This window comes from Benincasa hispida, chromosome 9, assembly GCF_027475165.1.
Source record: "Benincasa hispida cultivar pf3 chromosome 9, pf3_genome.v1.1, whole genome shotgun sequence".
In the NCBI taxonomy this organism is placed as follows: domain Eukaryota; kingdom Viridiplantae; phylum Streptophyta; class Magnoliopsida; order Cucurbitales; family Cucurbitaceae; genus Benincasa; species Benincasa hispida.
Genome location: NC_143486.1, coordinates 41,032,561 through 41,048,924, shown reverse-complemented (window position 1 = coordinate 41,048,924; position 16,364 = coordinate 41,032,561). Strand labels below are relative to the sequence as shown.

The window sequence follows — 16,364 nt, the reverse complement described above, 5'->3', positions numbered from 1 at the left end:
CTATCTTTCAGTGGAATTTGATACGTATATATTCTTGACAATTTGACATTTAAGATCCTAAGATCTATTCAATAAAGATATAAAGTAATTATGCTTACAATTCCAACTAATTTTAGCACAACTTATTGATCAAGACACATTAATAATTTTCTCTATTAGTTTTTCACTTAATTTTTTGTGCTAAAATAACATTTCGAATTAAAATGTCTTCTCTATTTTGATAATATATCTTTACTCCAGTTTCTTTTTGCAAAATAAATTTGTAATGTCCAACATAACATTACATTTGCTTAGATATGATATTTTTCACTTTGAACTTAAGTATTTATGACTTTATTTTTTTTCCGTCTAAAAATCTCACACCTAAAAGAGATAATTGTCCTTAATTATATGTATTCATAATCTTCACCCTATTTTTAATGAATAAAATAAATGATGTTCGCTACATTTTCTAACATAATAATTTTGATCTATATATCTATGATTCCAAATCGAATTATTGTATAACTTCCTCAATCTAAAATTTATAATAAATTAAACTTCTCATTCTTCACCAACACTGATCTAAAATTTATAATAAATCTATAAATTTGTCATTAGGATGTAAAATTCACAATAAATTAAACTTCCAACTCTTTGCCAGCATTAACTTGTGCTTTTTACTTGATCAATCTAGAAATTTGTCATTATGATGTTTTTAGAAAAATCATCTATTTCCCTCATGATTTTTTCCAACACGAAATTCTTAAATGATGGTTGCTGAAACTTTAAGCAAACAATCAGCAAGAAATTAATTACTTAAAAAAAAAAAAACATGCTTGGACCAACCATAATCATAAGCCATTAATTAACTAAATAAACAACATATGATTTTTATTCTCCCACGAAAATATTTGAACATGCCATATATTCCTCCTTCGAAGATTTTACCTTTCAAATTTTCAAACTACATCATTACCGTCATAATATAGTTGATAGTTTTACTATAAAAAACAATCACATATTACAATAGTGATACAAATTTTCAAATTCATATTATCAGAGACACTCACATTTGAATAAATTTGTCTCGTTCTTTCAATCTTAAAATCCCATTTGACTTTTGAGTGTAGACATTTTTATAATGACAAAAGGTGGAGGTAGAATAATATTATATTGATGTTAAAATGGGGCCGACATATTACACAATAACACAACATCAATTGTCGGCAATGAACATGAAGGCGACATGAAATGTTCTTTTTCTCTTTTCCCTCAAACTGCAAGAAGTTGTCTACTTATGATTCGATTTTTCTCATGTTTTCAATGCCTTGGATGTTTTTTCTTCTTTCTGTTGGTTCTTGTGATGGATCTTTCAAAGGCCCAATAGAATGTAATAAATGAGAGTTATTGGTAGAGAAACTAGCATTCCGAATATTACCCTGAAATTATAAGAATATATATATTTAATAATAATAACATGCCAAATAAAATTCAAAACATTTAAGAATTGGGTTAAATCATAAATTTAATCTTGAAACTTTTCAGTTAATAGGTCATTAAATGTTTGAAATGTGTCAAGTTAGGAACATTAAGTTTTTGATTTTGTGTATTATAACTTCTTCATCTAGTTCACATTTCTTTACAATTCTTACCTTTAAACATTGTGTCTAATAGAAATTTCGGCTTTGAATTTTATGTTATGTAAATTTGAGAATTTCAAAAGACGTGAAGTAAAGAGTCTGCGCATTTATAGGTTTACTTTTTAATAACAAAAAAAAAACCAAAAACTAATTATTACTAAACTGGGTCTTAATGATTTAATTTATATTATTTTAACCTAAGAGTTTAGCGAAGACCAAGGAGAATTTGAGAAGAATAGGCATATGCAAGTACAAGAACAGGGACAGGGCTACCAGAGGGGTTTTTAAGATTTTCAATACCCATGTTTCCCGAAGCGACACTTTGTGCCACTCCTTTCATTTATACTTCGAGAAGCTCAAATTAGTAAACGGAAAAATGGAAAAGAAGATGCAAAAGCTTTCGCACTTACTCGCATACACTCTTTTTATCAGTATTTGGTATTTGTACTCTATGAGCGTAGGTGATTAAAGAAAGCCTTTTAGCATATTAGAAGTCGAACAGGGCATATGCCAAACGTGAATACCACCGGGGAAAACCACAGAAAACACAACTTATTTGAATAACCCGGTGACCTACCAATTGTAGAAGTAGGATCTTTGGCAAGCAATAATTTCCTATTTGAGAATTTAGATAAAGTATCTCGTATCTAGTTGCGGGGCATGTATTTGGCTCCACGAAATTTGATTCGTGATTTTTCAGAAGGGAATTCTTCGAAGAGAAAATGGATTATGGGCCATTAGGTAGGGTTTTATTGGCCCAAGCACTTATTTGTTGAGGAGAAACTAATCCAATTTGGAGTTGTTGATGTTTATACCGATCATCAAATAGCTTCTTCTGCCGCTTCATTGTAAGATCAGTATACGAGCCATATCAGTCAGCCATAAACTTTGCGTTTGCGGGTCTTTCACCGATCCTTAGGTATGGTTGACTTGACTGATTAGGCTCCGCAGGTAGGTCGCCCCGGCATTCTTTAGACCAAACGGCATCAATCACTTCGTGCCGACCAGTTGCCAATAAACTTTCCGGCCGGCCTATTTCGGCACTAGTGAAATGGGGTGAATCACCCAGATCTTGAATCAACTAATGGATCATCAAATCAACACAGGGACCCAATGCATTGCGAAAGACTGGGATGGGAAACAAAACGGAATGTACAGGTACAATCAATACAATAGTGAGAGGTAATAGCAGAGTTACTTGTTCTCTCGGTAACAGAGTTGGTAACATAGAACATTACAGATAGAACAGGTATTCTTCTTTACACATTTATTCTGAAAGAAAATCCTCTCATCAGGTTCAAGCAACTTTCAGAATGTTGTCTTTGGATTTCCTTTGTTGGAAAGCCCCCTTTGATTAATGAGAGTTCCGTGCTGCTCGCCACTCCCCGAGGCCAGCCGGGTTCGATGCATTATTCAAAGGGCAAGTCCAATCACAAACACTTTTTTGATTATGGATCCAGATGCAAGCTTTTTCTTTCAATAGCCGGCCCGGAGTAAGACATGCCACCTTAATGCACGGGACAGTTAGAAGGATTTTCACTCTTACTGAACCGGCCTTCGAGACGAAAGGAGCGCAACTCGGACAGCACCATAAATGCCTTTCGATCGATACACAGTTGAGTAGGCCGATCACGAACGCTACAGGTGTGGGAGCGATCCAGGTCAGGGAAGGCTTCCGCGATACGCACTTGGTAGTTGCCCGACCGTAGATCCAACTTCTCCACTTTAGCTCACCTCCAACCACCTCGCCCCTATAGCTTATGGGCAAATCCCATTCCCCCAGCGGGGATGAACGAGTGCGAAAAAATGTGTTATTTCATAGGGGCGGAGGGCGGTACGGAAAGAATTTAGTGATTCACCTAACACCGATCCTTACTAGACGTCATAGTGCGATAAAGGATGCGATAAAGGGGCAACTTTTTGCAGATCTACTGGCCCATCAAAAGACCCTATCGAGCTTTCTGACGCTGAGACCCAATCTCGATGAAAAAAGCAAAAACGTGCGCAACTACATCAAAAACCTCGGCTACTACTTTCTTTCTAGTAGCTGAAAGATATATAGAAAGTGTGCAGTGAGGGTGGTTGCCCATGGGGAGGGGGTAGTTTCTAGAATACTTGCTGGCATGCGAGACGAGACTGGAACCAAGGCCAAGGGCAGGAACTCCACCCCAGCATCAAAGCGAGACTCCATTAAAATCTGCCACTCGTTTGGCGACGCCTTCTTTTCTATAAACACCCCCTCCCCCTTTGTGGGGGTCCGGACCCTACGAGTGAGCAGAAAAGGGAGGAGGAAAGAGGCCCTGGCGAACCGTCATAATTAGTGAACAAGTTCTGTCGCGGATCTCTTACAAGATCAATTCGGATTACCTAATACCTATAGACTTTCCTTACACTGCTACAACTGAACTGGGCCAAGCCCAAAGAGTTCTTCCTTCCGCTTTCAGAGGTAGGGACTTGCAATAGTTTTCTTTCTTTCTCCCGCTCGATCGCTTCAATGCCTATAATTTGAGAGATAACAGGAAAGCCTTCTCCCGAATTCGAATTATAGGATGTGACAAAACTTCATAGAATTCAATGAATGATCAGCCATTCCATTTGTGAATTCCTTTTCACCGGGTGTGAATCAGGAGGAGGCAGACTGGTAAGAAGGCCGGGGGAACATTGTGAGAAGGGGGAAGGGCGGCGTTCACTTTCCGGAAGGCAAAGATTACAGGTCGAAGTAAAAGCACCAGGGCCTGCAAGTAGTCTTTATTAAGCTGTAAGCCCTAGGGCTAGTCTGTCTCGGCTGTCTTCGAAATACGTGCAAGAAAGCACTGCATCAAGCAACTCTAGGTTGTATACAAATCAACAAAATAGATCATAGAATATTCATCTGGGTAATTATTTTATATGATAAAACTGTCGAAAATATTTTCAAGTGTAGCAAAATATCATTGTTTATCAGTGAAGATCGTGATAGACATCTAATATTAGGTGATAGATTGTGCTAGATGTCTATTGCGGTCTATCACGGATAGATAGTGACATTTTACTCTATTTGTAAATAAGTTGAATAATTTTTTATTTGAAAACAACCCAAAAATTTGTGTACATAATTTTGGTATTTTGAAATATTATATTTTTTGTACAACAAATTCTTTTTTTTTCTTTATTCATTTTTTTCTTCTTATTTAATATTATGATTCTTCTACTATTTATTTATTTGATTTTATTCCATTGTTCCTTAAAATATATAAATTTCTTTTGAATAAATTTTAAAACAAATTTAACTAAAAAACTATCATAGCATGTATGCATATATTATATTTAAAAAAATTGAGTGAGATGTGTCACTTTGGCTAGTTAATGTATAATATTTAGCATTAAGGTAGTAGATTAATATATATTTTAAAAATAGTACGATGTTTACAAATATATAAATATAAGAAATAACAAAATATATGAAGGTGGTATTCTAACTTTCTATTTGTTCTTTCGTTTCTGTTAACCAAAAAAAAAAAATCATATTTTTTTGTGGTGGGGATCTTTTTCTAATTAAAAAAAATATTAAAATACACTCAATAACTATATCTTGTAAAAGAAGTTAATGTTTTATATGAAAAATACTTTTAAAACAGTTTTTAGATTATTATTTTACATTCATTTCCTTTTACAAATTTACTATATTTAATAAAGTAAGAAACTGATAAATTTATTTCGTTTAAAAAATTAAAAGTGGGTAAACATGAATATATATATATATACACACACACACACATATATATATTTTCTAAAAGTGGAATACAAAAATATATATACTATGCCAAAAGAATTACCACCTCTTCCTTCCACACAAAACACTACTTTTTAAAGAAACTTTATAATTGACTATTTTTCTCCTAAAAGTAAATAAATATTTCTAAAAGTTCCAAAAACACAATTAATTATCAAATATGAGATCACCAAACACCCTAATATATTTAGAAGTGTATTAAAAAGATATTAAAAACCTCTCTCACAGTATTGAAAATAACTTGTGAGACCTTAGACCATTACCAAAATAATAATAATAATAATAAACTTTTAAAAAAATAATTGTAAAACACCTTTTTTTCATAAAAAAAAAAAAGTTAAATATTTGTTTTAAAATGTTTCGATCATTGGACCTCCAAACTTCTCCAGATAATAAAATGGATTATTTTCAAATAAAAGAACGTGAGTAAACTTATTTACAAATATAGTAAAATGTCAGTGTATATCGATGATAGACAGTGATAGAATGTTTATCACTATATATCACTAATAGATACTGAAATTTTGTTATATCTAAAAATATTTTCAACAATTTTTTATTTAAAATAATTAAAATAATAAAATTCATAAATACAAATTAAAAGAATAAAAAGGTTTGATATACTAACCCAGTACTGAGAATATCAGGATGCAACCCATATTCACGGGCAAAAACGAACGGCACAATTCCTTGTGGAAGAGCTGCCTGAACAATATATATATATAAAAGTAAGAGAATTAAATAAAATTATATAATATAATGAATAAATACACAACAAACTAGTAGTAGGGATTAATTTAAGATTTTTTGAAATTACATGGACTAAAATTAGACATTTGAAAGTTTGATGATTAAAATTGAACAAATTTCAAAATATAGGGATCAAAATGATATTTTGACCGATTTTTATAATGCTTGAGAACTTTTGTATCCAATTACATAATTAAACATATTAAGTAATATAGTAGTTTATGTTAAGTATATAAATGATATATACTTTTGCCTAAAAAAAGTGATATACTTTGCTAAGAATGTAATTCAAATTTATGTTCCAAATTAGAACCAACCATTAGTTTGTAATGATTGTATTTTTATACATAAATTTTCTTTTTAACAATTTGGTCGTTGAACTTCAATACTTTTTAATTTGTAGCCGTAACAAATTAGGCTAGGCACTATCCCTGATAAAAATCAAAATTAATAAGACTTAATCAAAACTTGCTATACATAATAAAAATCAACTCTTATTTTGGATGAAATTAATTTATGACGAATACAAAAGTATAAGAACTAAATAGTTACCAAATTAAATTATTTTCATCTATGAAAAAGTACAACAAAAAGTACTATATATTTTACCCATTTTATATTAAGAATAATGATTAAAATACAAATTTCAATTTTAATTATCATGCTTCTAATAAATTATAAATTTAATCTTTACTATTCGTTTATGGTTGATTTTGTTGAAACTTTTTAAATTTGTATTAACATTTTCATTAATTTTTGTTGAATTACTTAGGAACAAAATTGAACAAACTCGAAAGTACCTGAACAATGGCAGTGTGTAAACGAACACCTCTTAAGCCAACAGCAAGTGAAGCAGCTGACATTGCTATGGGTCCAAACAAAAATCTTATTCCCATCCCTAAAGCTGCCCTCTTTCCCCCACATGCTATCATTTTTGGCTGCAATCCCATGAACAAACCTACACACCATTTTGTTCCTTAATTTCTTGTCATGTAACATGTCACAAAATTAAACAACAAAACAAGTGTGTTAGTTGTGTTACCTAAGCTGAACATTGCCATTCCCAAACCAGCATCTGAGATTATTTTTATCGACTCTTTCACCAAACTTGGCATTTCCACCTTCCATCTAAAGTCGCATGTGAAATGTATAAATCACGGTTTAGGGTTTGTTTTAAATCACTTTCTAATGGCTTAAAACGAAAACTTCGAAGTCATTTCAAACAAACTATTATTTGATAAACTAATTGTTGAAGTGTTACTTTAGTCTTTGAACTTTTTGGTCAAATATGTCCCTCGACATCAATAAATTTATGGCATATTCTACACTTTTAAAAACTAATAATTGATCCAGTCAATGTGAAATTGAGAAATTTATGTCTAAACCACACTTTAACTGCTTTAAATTTTGAAAATTTTATTTGTTCTTTTTTACAACTTCTTTACCATGGATTTCATCTCTTCTAACAAAAATTAAACTTTATATTCTTAATTAGGCTAAATTTTAAAAACACAAAACCAAGTTTTTAAAAACTATTTTTTTCTCTCCTTTTAATTTTCAAAACATTACTTGATATTTGAAAATTAAATATTCTAAACAAAAATCGATAACAAAACAAAGAAATCAATGTATAGAAGTTTTGTTTTATAATAGCTTAATTTTCAAAAAAACAAAATTATTATAAAATAGGTGTCTAAACTTTTAAACTTTTGTTTAATAGGCATTCCTCAAAACTAAAAAATGTTCAAGGTGACATATTCAATATTATTTTAAAAAAAACGAATCTATTAAACATAAAACTGAAAGTTTAATATCATATTAAATACAATTTCATTTTATATCTGATAGATTTGTTAATCTTAAAAGGTATTGAGTATATGAAAGACTTTTTTCAATATAAAAGTAAAAATTTAGAGACTTATTTGATATTTTTTTGGTACTGTGACATGAAAAAAAAAGTTGAAAACAGCCCATTAAAAAAGATTTAAAACGTCCTATTCAGTAAACTAAAGTTGAAATCTGAGTTAGAATAGAATATAAACTTACTTGAATGAGACAAGGGACCAAAGAAGGGCAAGAGCACTTGAATAAGTATTTGGATTACGAGACAACTTTCGAGTAACCACTGTTAGAATAAGCTTTATCATCACAAATGCTTTGGGCATTTCTTGGCTTCTTTTTGCTTCTACTTCCTCACCCATCGCCGTTATGGAGCTGTCCCTAAAGCTAATTTCTTTTTCTGAATACCCAAAATACAAATACACATGTATCCCAAATCATTTCATCAAATATTAGTTTTCATGACACTACAACCATGAGAAAAAGTGTCATAGAAGCTAAACGACGTGTTTTTGTTGATAAAATGTTTGCTTATCTCTAACTTATTAGTTTACTAGCACATTTAAACGTATAAATCAATTTATTGAAAAGGGCATCCAACATCTCTATTTTATAAACTCTTCATTTTTATTTTTTATTATTTTTTTTTGCCAAATGACTTATGATTGAGAAAATTTTATCATTTGATATATTTAGCTTATTAATAAAGATTAATCTTTTTTAATTTTATGTATTTGAAGTTTTCTAAATAGGTTTTAAAGAGGGGTGTTGGTGTTTAATATCATGAATAGAAAAAATCAATTTACACTACAAGAAAAAGAAGCTCTCCTGATGCCTAAAACAATCGTCAGGAGAGATATATCATTGGGAGAGAGGATCTCGTTCGACTACGTAAGGGCAGCATCGAGAGTTAGCGATAACTCTCGACGCCATATATAAGTCGTTCGGAGATAGGTCCAAACTCCCGATAGGTTGACAATATGAATCGGGAGTTGGGGACATGGAAGCCACATTGAACAAACTCCTGAAGAATTAAATAAATCGTTGGAAGTTTGGTGGGAACTCCCGGTGGATCTCTCGACGGCTCACGATAACCATCGGGAGATGGGTTATAAAACCTCAAATCGAATAAGGTAGATCAGATTTGCCTTCTTCAACCCTAGGGTGAGCCGACCAAATGAGAGAGAGAGAGAGTAGCGTTGTCGTTCATCCGCACCTTCCATCGTTCATCTGTTCGCCGTCTTCCGTCGGTAAGTCGATCGTTCGCCCGTAGTCTATTGACTATCGTCTGTTCTTCCATCGTCCGGTAAGCCTTTCTCCTTTTTATTTATTTATTAGACCTAAAATGCTTGATTTACTTTAGGAGGATCAACCCACCCACTACCCTAATCTAACTCTAATTTTAGGAGGATCCAGTTCATTAATTTTGTTGGATTTATATTCTGCCATACAAATATGCTTTGTTGAATACAATAGATTAATGTTGGAAAGTTTTTCAATGAAGTGTGAATATGAAGTACAACAACAAAGTTAGAGATTGGATGATTCGTTTTTCTTTACAATATATATTATTATATCATACTTGTCAAGTGAATTCAAACATTTTTCAATAATAAGATATTATCTTATTTGAAATTGAAATTTACATTAAGCAATTCAAATTTCTAACCAATTGAAACATCATAGTTAATGAGTTTAATACTAAAAAATTTCTCGTTGTAAGGTAGAGTGGGAAATACCTCCATTTGTTACTTGTCAAAATAGTAGAATTTAAGAATTATATGAAGTTCACGAAATAAACGAATGATAAATAGTACTAGAAATTTTTAGTTTAAAAATATCATGCAGTTATGATAGTCAAACAACTAGATTTTGATGTGGGGTGTGTTGAGATTGGTTATACTTGCTTTGAAGTTCAACTTGAAATTATTTTGTGCGAGTTGTGGATGTTTATGAAATTTTAATGTTATGGGAGGTGGGTTGAGATTGGTTATATTTTTTCTGAAGTTCAACTTAGAAATTTTTGTTTGTTTGTTGAAATTTATGAATTTTGAATGTTGGGGGAGGGGGGTCGATTGAGATTGGTTATACTTGTTTTGGAGTTCAACTTGGAGTTTTTTCTTTGTTTGTGGAAGTTTATGAATTTTGAATATTGTATGGGATGTGGTGGGGTGGATTGAGATTACTTATACTTATTTTGGAGTTCAACTTGGAGTTTTTTTTGTTTATTTGTAGAAGTTCATGAATTTTGAATATTGTGTGAGATGTGTGGGATGGGTTGTGTAGAACTTTATGAATTTTGAATGTTGTTTGGGATGGAATAAGGTAAGTTATTCATTTGGATTATAACTTGTGCTCTTTGTGTGGTTGTGTAGGTTTCAAGTTGAGAACATATAATGTTGGAAGTGTGTTGATTTTTTTTGTTTTGTAAGATTGTTACTCATTTCTTTGTTTTGTAGGATTGTAGGATTTTATTTGTTTTTAAGAATATTGTAGGAACTAAAAAAATATGATTTTTATTTTCTTGTAGGATGATGTTTAGAGATAAGGTGGGAAATATTGTTAGAGATGCTGTGTTCGAGATCATGTGTTAGAGATGTCGTGTTGGAGACGTATTTGTGAAGACATATTTCTTTTGTTTTTTTCTTTTATGTATTTTGCCAACTTGTCTATTTTAAGAAAGAACTATGGACTTTATTTGTTTGTTTTTATTTCTCATGTGAATTATTTTGAGTTGCTTAATAATATTATATAGGTTATTCAAAACTAAAAATAAATTACTATCTCCCGGCGAAAAACGTCGAGGGCTGAGTTCAAGTTCATATTTGAATTTCTAAAATTGAACTTCCGATGGTTTACTAGCCGTCGGGAACTCGAAGTACTCCCGACGATGTCTATACATGCGTCAGGAGTGCCCACTCCCGATGCCGTATAACAGGCATTGGTAGTTTCTTCAAATTCCTGACGATATGTGTTGCTGCATCGATAGTTGTACTCCTGACAGACATATCCCGACCAAACTCTCGATGACAACTATGTCGTCGGGAGTTGATCTCCTGACGCATTTTTTTAGCATTTTTTGGTGATTTGAAGCGTCGAAAAAGGGGTGATTTCTTGTAGTGTTAGTATGTCAATTAATTATTCGTGAAACATAGGATTCCACTCACGACTAATTAGCTAGGAAAGATGATGAGATATCCTCCTCTTTTCAATGTAGGAACTTCAACAAGTCCTTACATGATAGTCTCTTTAGATTTACCATTCATAAATTGTATCTTCTCTCTTTCTTTTTTTTTTTTTGTCCTTTGCAAGTATCCATTTGAACTTTATATGTTGTAATACCATATTAGAGAACATATAATTTCATCTCACATTCCATTAGCTACTAGAGAAGTAACAATTCATATATTTTATAAAGATGGTTAGTAAGCATGTATTTAATAGAATTTAGGAACATGTCACGTTAACATTTTAAAAAAAAAAAAAAAATTGTTTAACAATAGACTCAAATAAGATTTCTAAAATTTAGACTAAATTAAACACTATGTCATTAAACTTTAATATAAAAAAATGAAACGTGGTTAGACATCATAATCAAAGGAAAGAAATTCATAGGCATAATGATAATAATGATTAATTATTTTGTTTGCATCATAATTGGATTCTTGACCCCTAACTCTGAATTGGAGAATCAATTAAAGGCATCCTCCATGATTATGCACGTGCTATCTTCTAAATGATGGCACCCTAAATATTCTTAAATAAAACCTCACTAAATCTTTTAAATATTAATTTACCTATGCTTTGACTCTATTAATTTTCTTTTTCCTTTTATCCCCATTTTCAAAATTGATTATAATTGAAGATATTTTCATTAAATATTAATTAATTTGGTTAATTAAAAGATTAGTTAGATTGGTATCAAACAGGGTTCTAATTTCTAGGGACCTTTTGAAATTTTAATTTTGTGTCTTACATTTTTTAAAAATGACCGATAAATTTTTAATTTTGTATCTAGTAATTTATTAGATTTTTCATCTTGTGTCTATTATAGGTCCTTGACCTATCTAATCGTTGAATATGAAATCAATAGTCAGACAATTTTAGTAATTGAAATAGATTTATGAATATTTGAAATTTTATATTATTAAATTCAAGTACATAAATAGAATAAATTTAAAGGCTCAAATAATAAAATGAAAATGTTGAAAATGTAGGGAGTAGAATGAAATATTAGAGAGTTTTGGGATGAAAGTTAAGATTTAAACCAAATTTCTTTTGCATAGCATGGTTGACATGTGTACTTTATAATGTCAGATGTTTGGTTATAAATATATTGTAAAATTTTCAAAATTCTAAAAGTTAAGGCATTATTTAACACTCTTTTATGTTTTTTTATTTTTTTATTTTTTTTTTAATTTTTGATTAATATGAATACTCTTTCACGAAAATGAAACTTTTTTACTATTGTTAATATTATTTGGTTTAAATTAAATAAAATATCTGTAAACTTCATATGGATTTTAACGGTGATTCATAGATCTTAAAGTGTGTCATTTCAACTCTTGCACTTTTATTTTTTTTTAAAAAAAACCAATATTTCCAGACATGATGTACACAAATATTAATGTGACAATTGAAAACGTGTAAAAATTTGAAAGTACATGTAACTTTGTTTACGATTTATTTTCAATTATATTAAAAAGTTAAAGAGCATTGTTATGATTCATTTCAAGTCAAGATATAATTGACATCATTTATAAAATAATAAGTAAAATTAATTTTAATACATCAATTATCACATCAATTTACGTGAATGATATTGTAAATAACGTCTATATTGTTATTTTTTTAAAAAAAATTGTCTCTTTGTCTTTTAATTTTAATAGATCAAACCACGTTCTACTGAAAAATACTCTTTTTTTTATAACAACCTAAAATTTTAAGAGTTAAGATGAAAACATTTTGAAGTTGAAGGAGTATTTGAGATTTTGTTTCTTCTTAACGTGTAAATTAATATATTTGAGATTTTTTTCCAGTGAATTACATAAATTTGAAGGTTTAATTGTTATCACTTAAGGAGTTTAATTTTTACAACTATTATTAAGTTAAGGGTCTAATTCTAATACTTCTATAAGTTTGAGAGCTCAAATTTTATAATTGAATGTTGAAGGTATAATTGTAATTACTATGATAGTTTAAGGGTGGTTCTTACAATTTATCATTTTTTTTACGATATGCGAGTTAGGAGATCGAATCTCAGACTTAAAAGTTGATAGTTCAGGTTTATGTTAGTTGAATTATATTCGTTGATTTGAAATGTTTTGTTTAAATTGAGTTTATTATTATTTATTTATTTTAATTTTAAAACTAAATATGGTTAGTTAATTCTGTTAACAAGGGGTGGCCCACCTCCCAGTCTTTTAGGAGACAAAACGTACAAATGCCACCTGAAAAGTATCTGTCCACTTTCCCAACGTTGTTTGTTTTTATTTTACTCTAATTAGTCCTTTTCAAAACGACACTGTCTTGTCCCTTCACCTCCTAAAAACGACAACAATCTACGTACCTGGCAATGCAGCTTTGTATCCTTGTCCCTCTCCTCCATTCTCTGGCGACTCCCACACCATCTTCACCACCGGACTCCCCTGCCGGAATATTCTCCCTCCCACCGGGGACCTCCCCCACATCGGCGTGTTCCCTGCCGTGTCCATCTCATTGAAGTTTGATGCCCGTGGTGTCGGTTGCAGCGAGTACGCATCCGATGACCCATACCCTGATCCCAAGTCAAACGACACGTCAGTTGATCGATGTGGTCCGTGGGGTTGAGTCGGGGTATTGATGGAGAAGATTTCAACATTGGAGAGATTTGAGGCTCTTGGAGTAATGCCGATGGACGACAGGCCAGAGCTAGGTGCCGATGAGGTCGAACGGCGAATTCGTACTCGAATTTGACCTTGTGTGTCGATGTCCGATTCCGTTAAGAGTTTATCTCGACCGTCGAGAGAAATGATGTCAGAATCGACTTCGATTTTAGCTATGGCCGCGGCAGTAGAGCCAGGGAATTGGTTTTGTATCAATAAGGTCGCAGCTCTATATTCAAAGAGGAAGAGCAATAATGTATACCTACAAAATAAGATATCAAACTTTATATCAAAATCTTTCATTATAATTTTTGTAACATTCTGATATGAATATAATTGAATCATGCACTCTAATTGTACATAGTATAATAATTACTCACATATCACACGAGTGTTTATATATTATACCAAACTTATACTTTTGCTGCCTTTATAAAGCAATTAATGAAAAATCCAGTTTAGTGTAATTTCAAAAATAAAAAAGAAAAAAAGAGAAAAAAGTCTAAACAAACAATAGGCCCACAAACTTTGTTTTCCAACCAATAAATCCAAATTCTTCTTCAAGTTTCATTAAAAAAAAAAATCAAATCTGAGGTTCAAACTTTCTACATACATAACGTTTTAAAACTTTAAACTAAGCTTTCGATATAATTCGAAAAAATTAATTAAACTAAGTCTAACATGTTTTTAATAATTGAAACGAGGTATATATGTTTAAAATAAAAATTTTGAAATTGTCTTAAATAACAAACAATATACGATCATCAGCCACATTGTCTCGACAAAAACAAAATAAATGAATGGATTTAAGGAGGAAGGAAAGAAAAAAAATTTATATACCAAACGATGCATTGAAGAACAACGAGTTGGACCATGAGGGGCTGCGTGAAATCACCATACATGGCATTGAGAAGAGGGATTCCCATCACCAAAGTGTTAGGCAAAGTAGCCAAAGAAAAGAGAGTGATGACCCAATCCAGCCGCCCGCCGGAGAAGAAAACGGCCCAAACAGAGAGCAAAAGCAAAACAAAAACCTTAGAGATAGTATCAGCCAATATAAATTTAGTGTCCATCTCAAAAGGGTTGTTCTGAGAAATGAAGTGGAATGATAGTATCGGCACTGCAAACACCGCCACGAAACGGTTGATTCCGGCACATTGCTCCGCCGTGAAAATCTTCCACCACTTCACAGAACTGTAAGCCACTAGCATTGCGAAGTACAGTGGAACCATCGCACACATCACCTTGTAGAAATCTTCCACTGTTATCATTTTGTCTTTTTTGGTCTTTTCAAATCTCTATGTGATGGGGAGGAAGAGTTGTGATTATTTTATAAAGGTGAATAAGGAGCCAAATTACCTCTCCAATCAACAGTGGATTTGTAGAGGGTGTTTTAAAGATTACGAACTCTTTCCATAGATAGTGCTTCGTTGACTATTTCAAAATTTTGTTTTAATTGAATATTCGATTGAATTTCATGTGCTCTAATAACATATTAAAGAAAGGTAAAAGACCAAAAATCTTTTTAACGTATGATACTCAACGTCTCTTAAATATTGGTTCAATAGATTTATCGTTAAAATTTTTTTAAATAAGATAACATATTTTGAAAAAGTAAGAATAAAAAAATACTTTGAGTGCATTCGAGACTATATCCATCCTTGTGAAGTTCACCCAACTTCTCAATCACAAATTTTCACGTGGCAACTTTTCTTTTTCAAAAGAACATATAATATATATATACTTTTTCTATTTAGACGGTGTATGAAAATGAATGCAATCAAGAATTATTCTAAGAATAATTTGTCACGTGTCAAATTATGATTAGATAATATGGTGGAATGTACAAAATAGGTGTTGTGTGGAATATACCTAAATATTTTTTTTTCATTAAATACTAAAATATCCCATATCAAAATGTCAGTAGGAGTTGATTAAACAATTTAGTTATTATTACCAACTGGTGTAGGAAAATATAATCCTTATTTAATTATATACATATACTTGGAACACAATGATGAAACACAATAGTCAATTATATGTGCTACAATTCAATGTACTAGGTAGTAATTATTATATATAACAATGTATGATTGATTAGTTAATTTAGAGATAAGTTTTCTTGCCACAATAATATTATCAAATAATTATATAGCATCTATATTTTTAAATAGTATTAATACCACACATGCTATGCTATGTATTCTCAATATCTATATATATAAAAGGATAGCAAATTGTAGAGTTAGTGCCATTTGCTAAACACTAGACCAATTAAGTTAAGAGAGTACAATTGAAGAGAGTGAAAATAAACTAAAACAAAAAGAAAAACACAAATTAACAGTTAAGAAATTTCAATATACTATTTGTTTGATAATCTAAAGCGAAGCGTTGGATTGGTCCTTATATAATTGTAAAATTGATCATGTTGGAATATCTTGAATCTGTTATCTGGTAATACACCATGTTGATGGTTTAGGGATAATGTCCCGAAACCTAAATTGTATATGCATTATA

At 31.1% G+C, this 16,364-nt stretch overlaps 1 protein-coding gene across 1 annotated transcript; it reads right to left on the bottom strand.

Annotated features, from left to right (window-relative positions):
• Positions 1-954: 954 nt before the first annotated feature.
• On the bottom strand, positions 955-15,207 carry PIN6 (Auxin efflux carrier family protein). The gene is made up of 7 exons (XM_039041341.2): positions 14,688-15,207; positions 13,553-14,109; positions 8,191-8,383; positions 7,187-7,272; positions 6,945-7,102; positions 6,023-6,099; positions 955-1,421 (listed from the first exon to the last, which is right to left on the bottom strand). The coding sequence occupies exons 1-7, from the start codon at positions 15,116-15,118 to the stop codon at positions 1,355-1,357; spliced, it is 1,569 nt and encodes a 522-aa protein (XP_038897269.2). The 5' UTR covers positions 15,119-15,207; the 3' UTR covers positions 955-1,354.
• Positions 15,208-16,364: the final 1,157 nt, after the last annotated feature.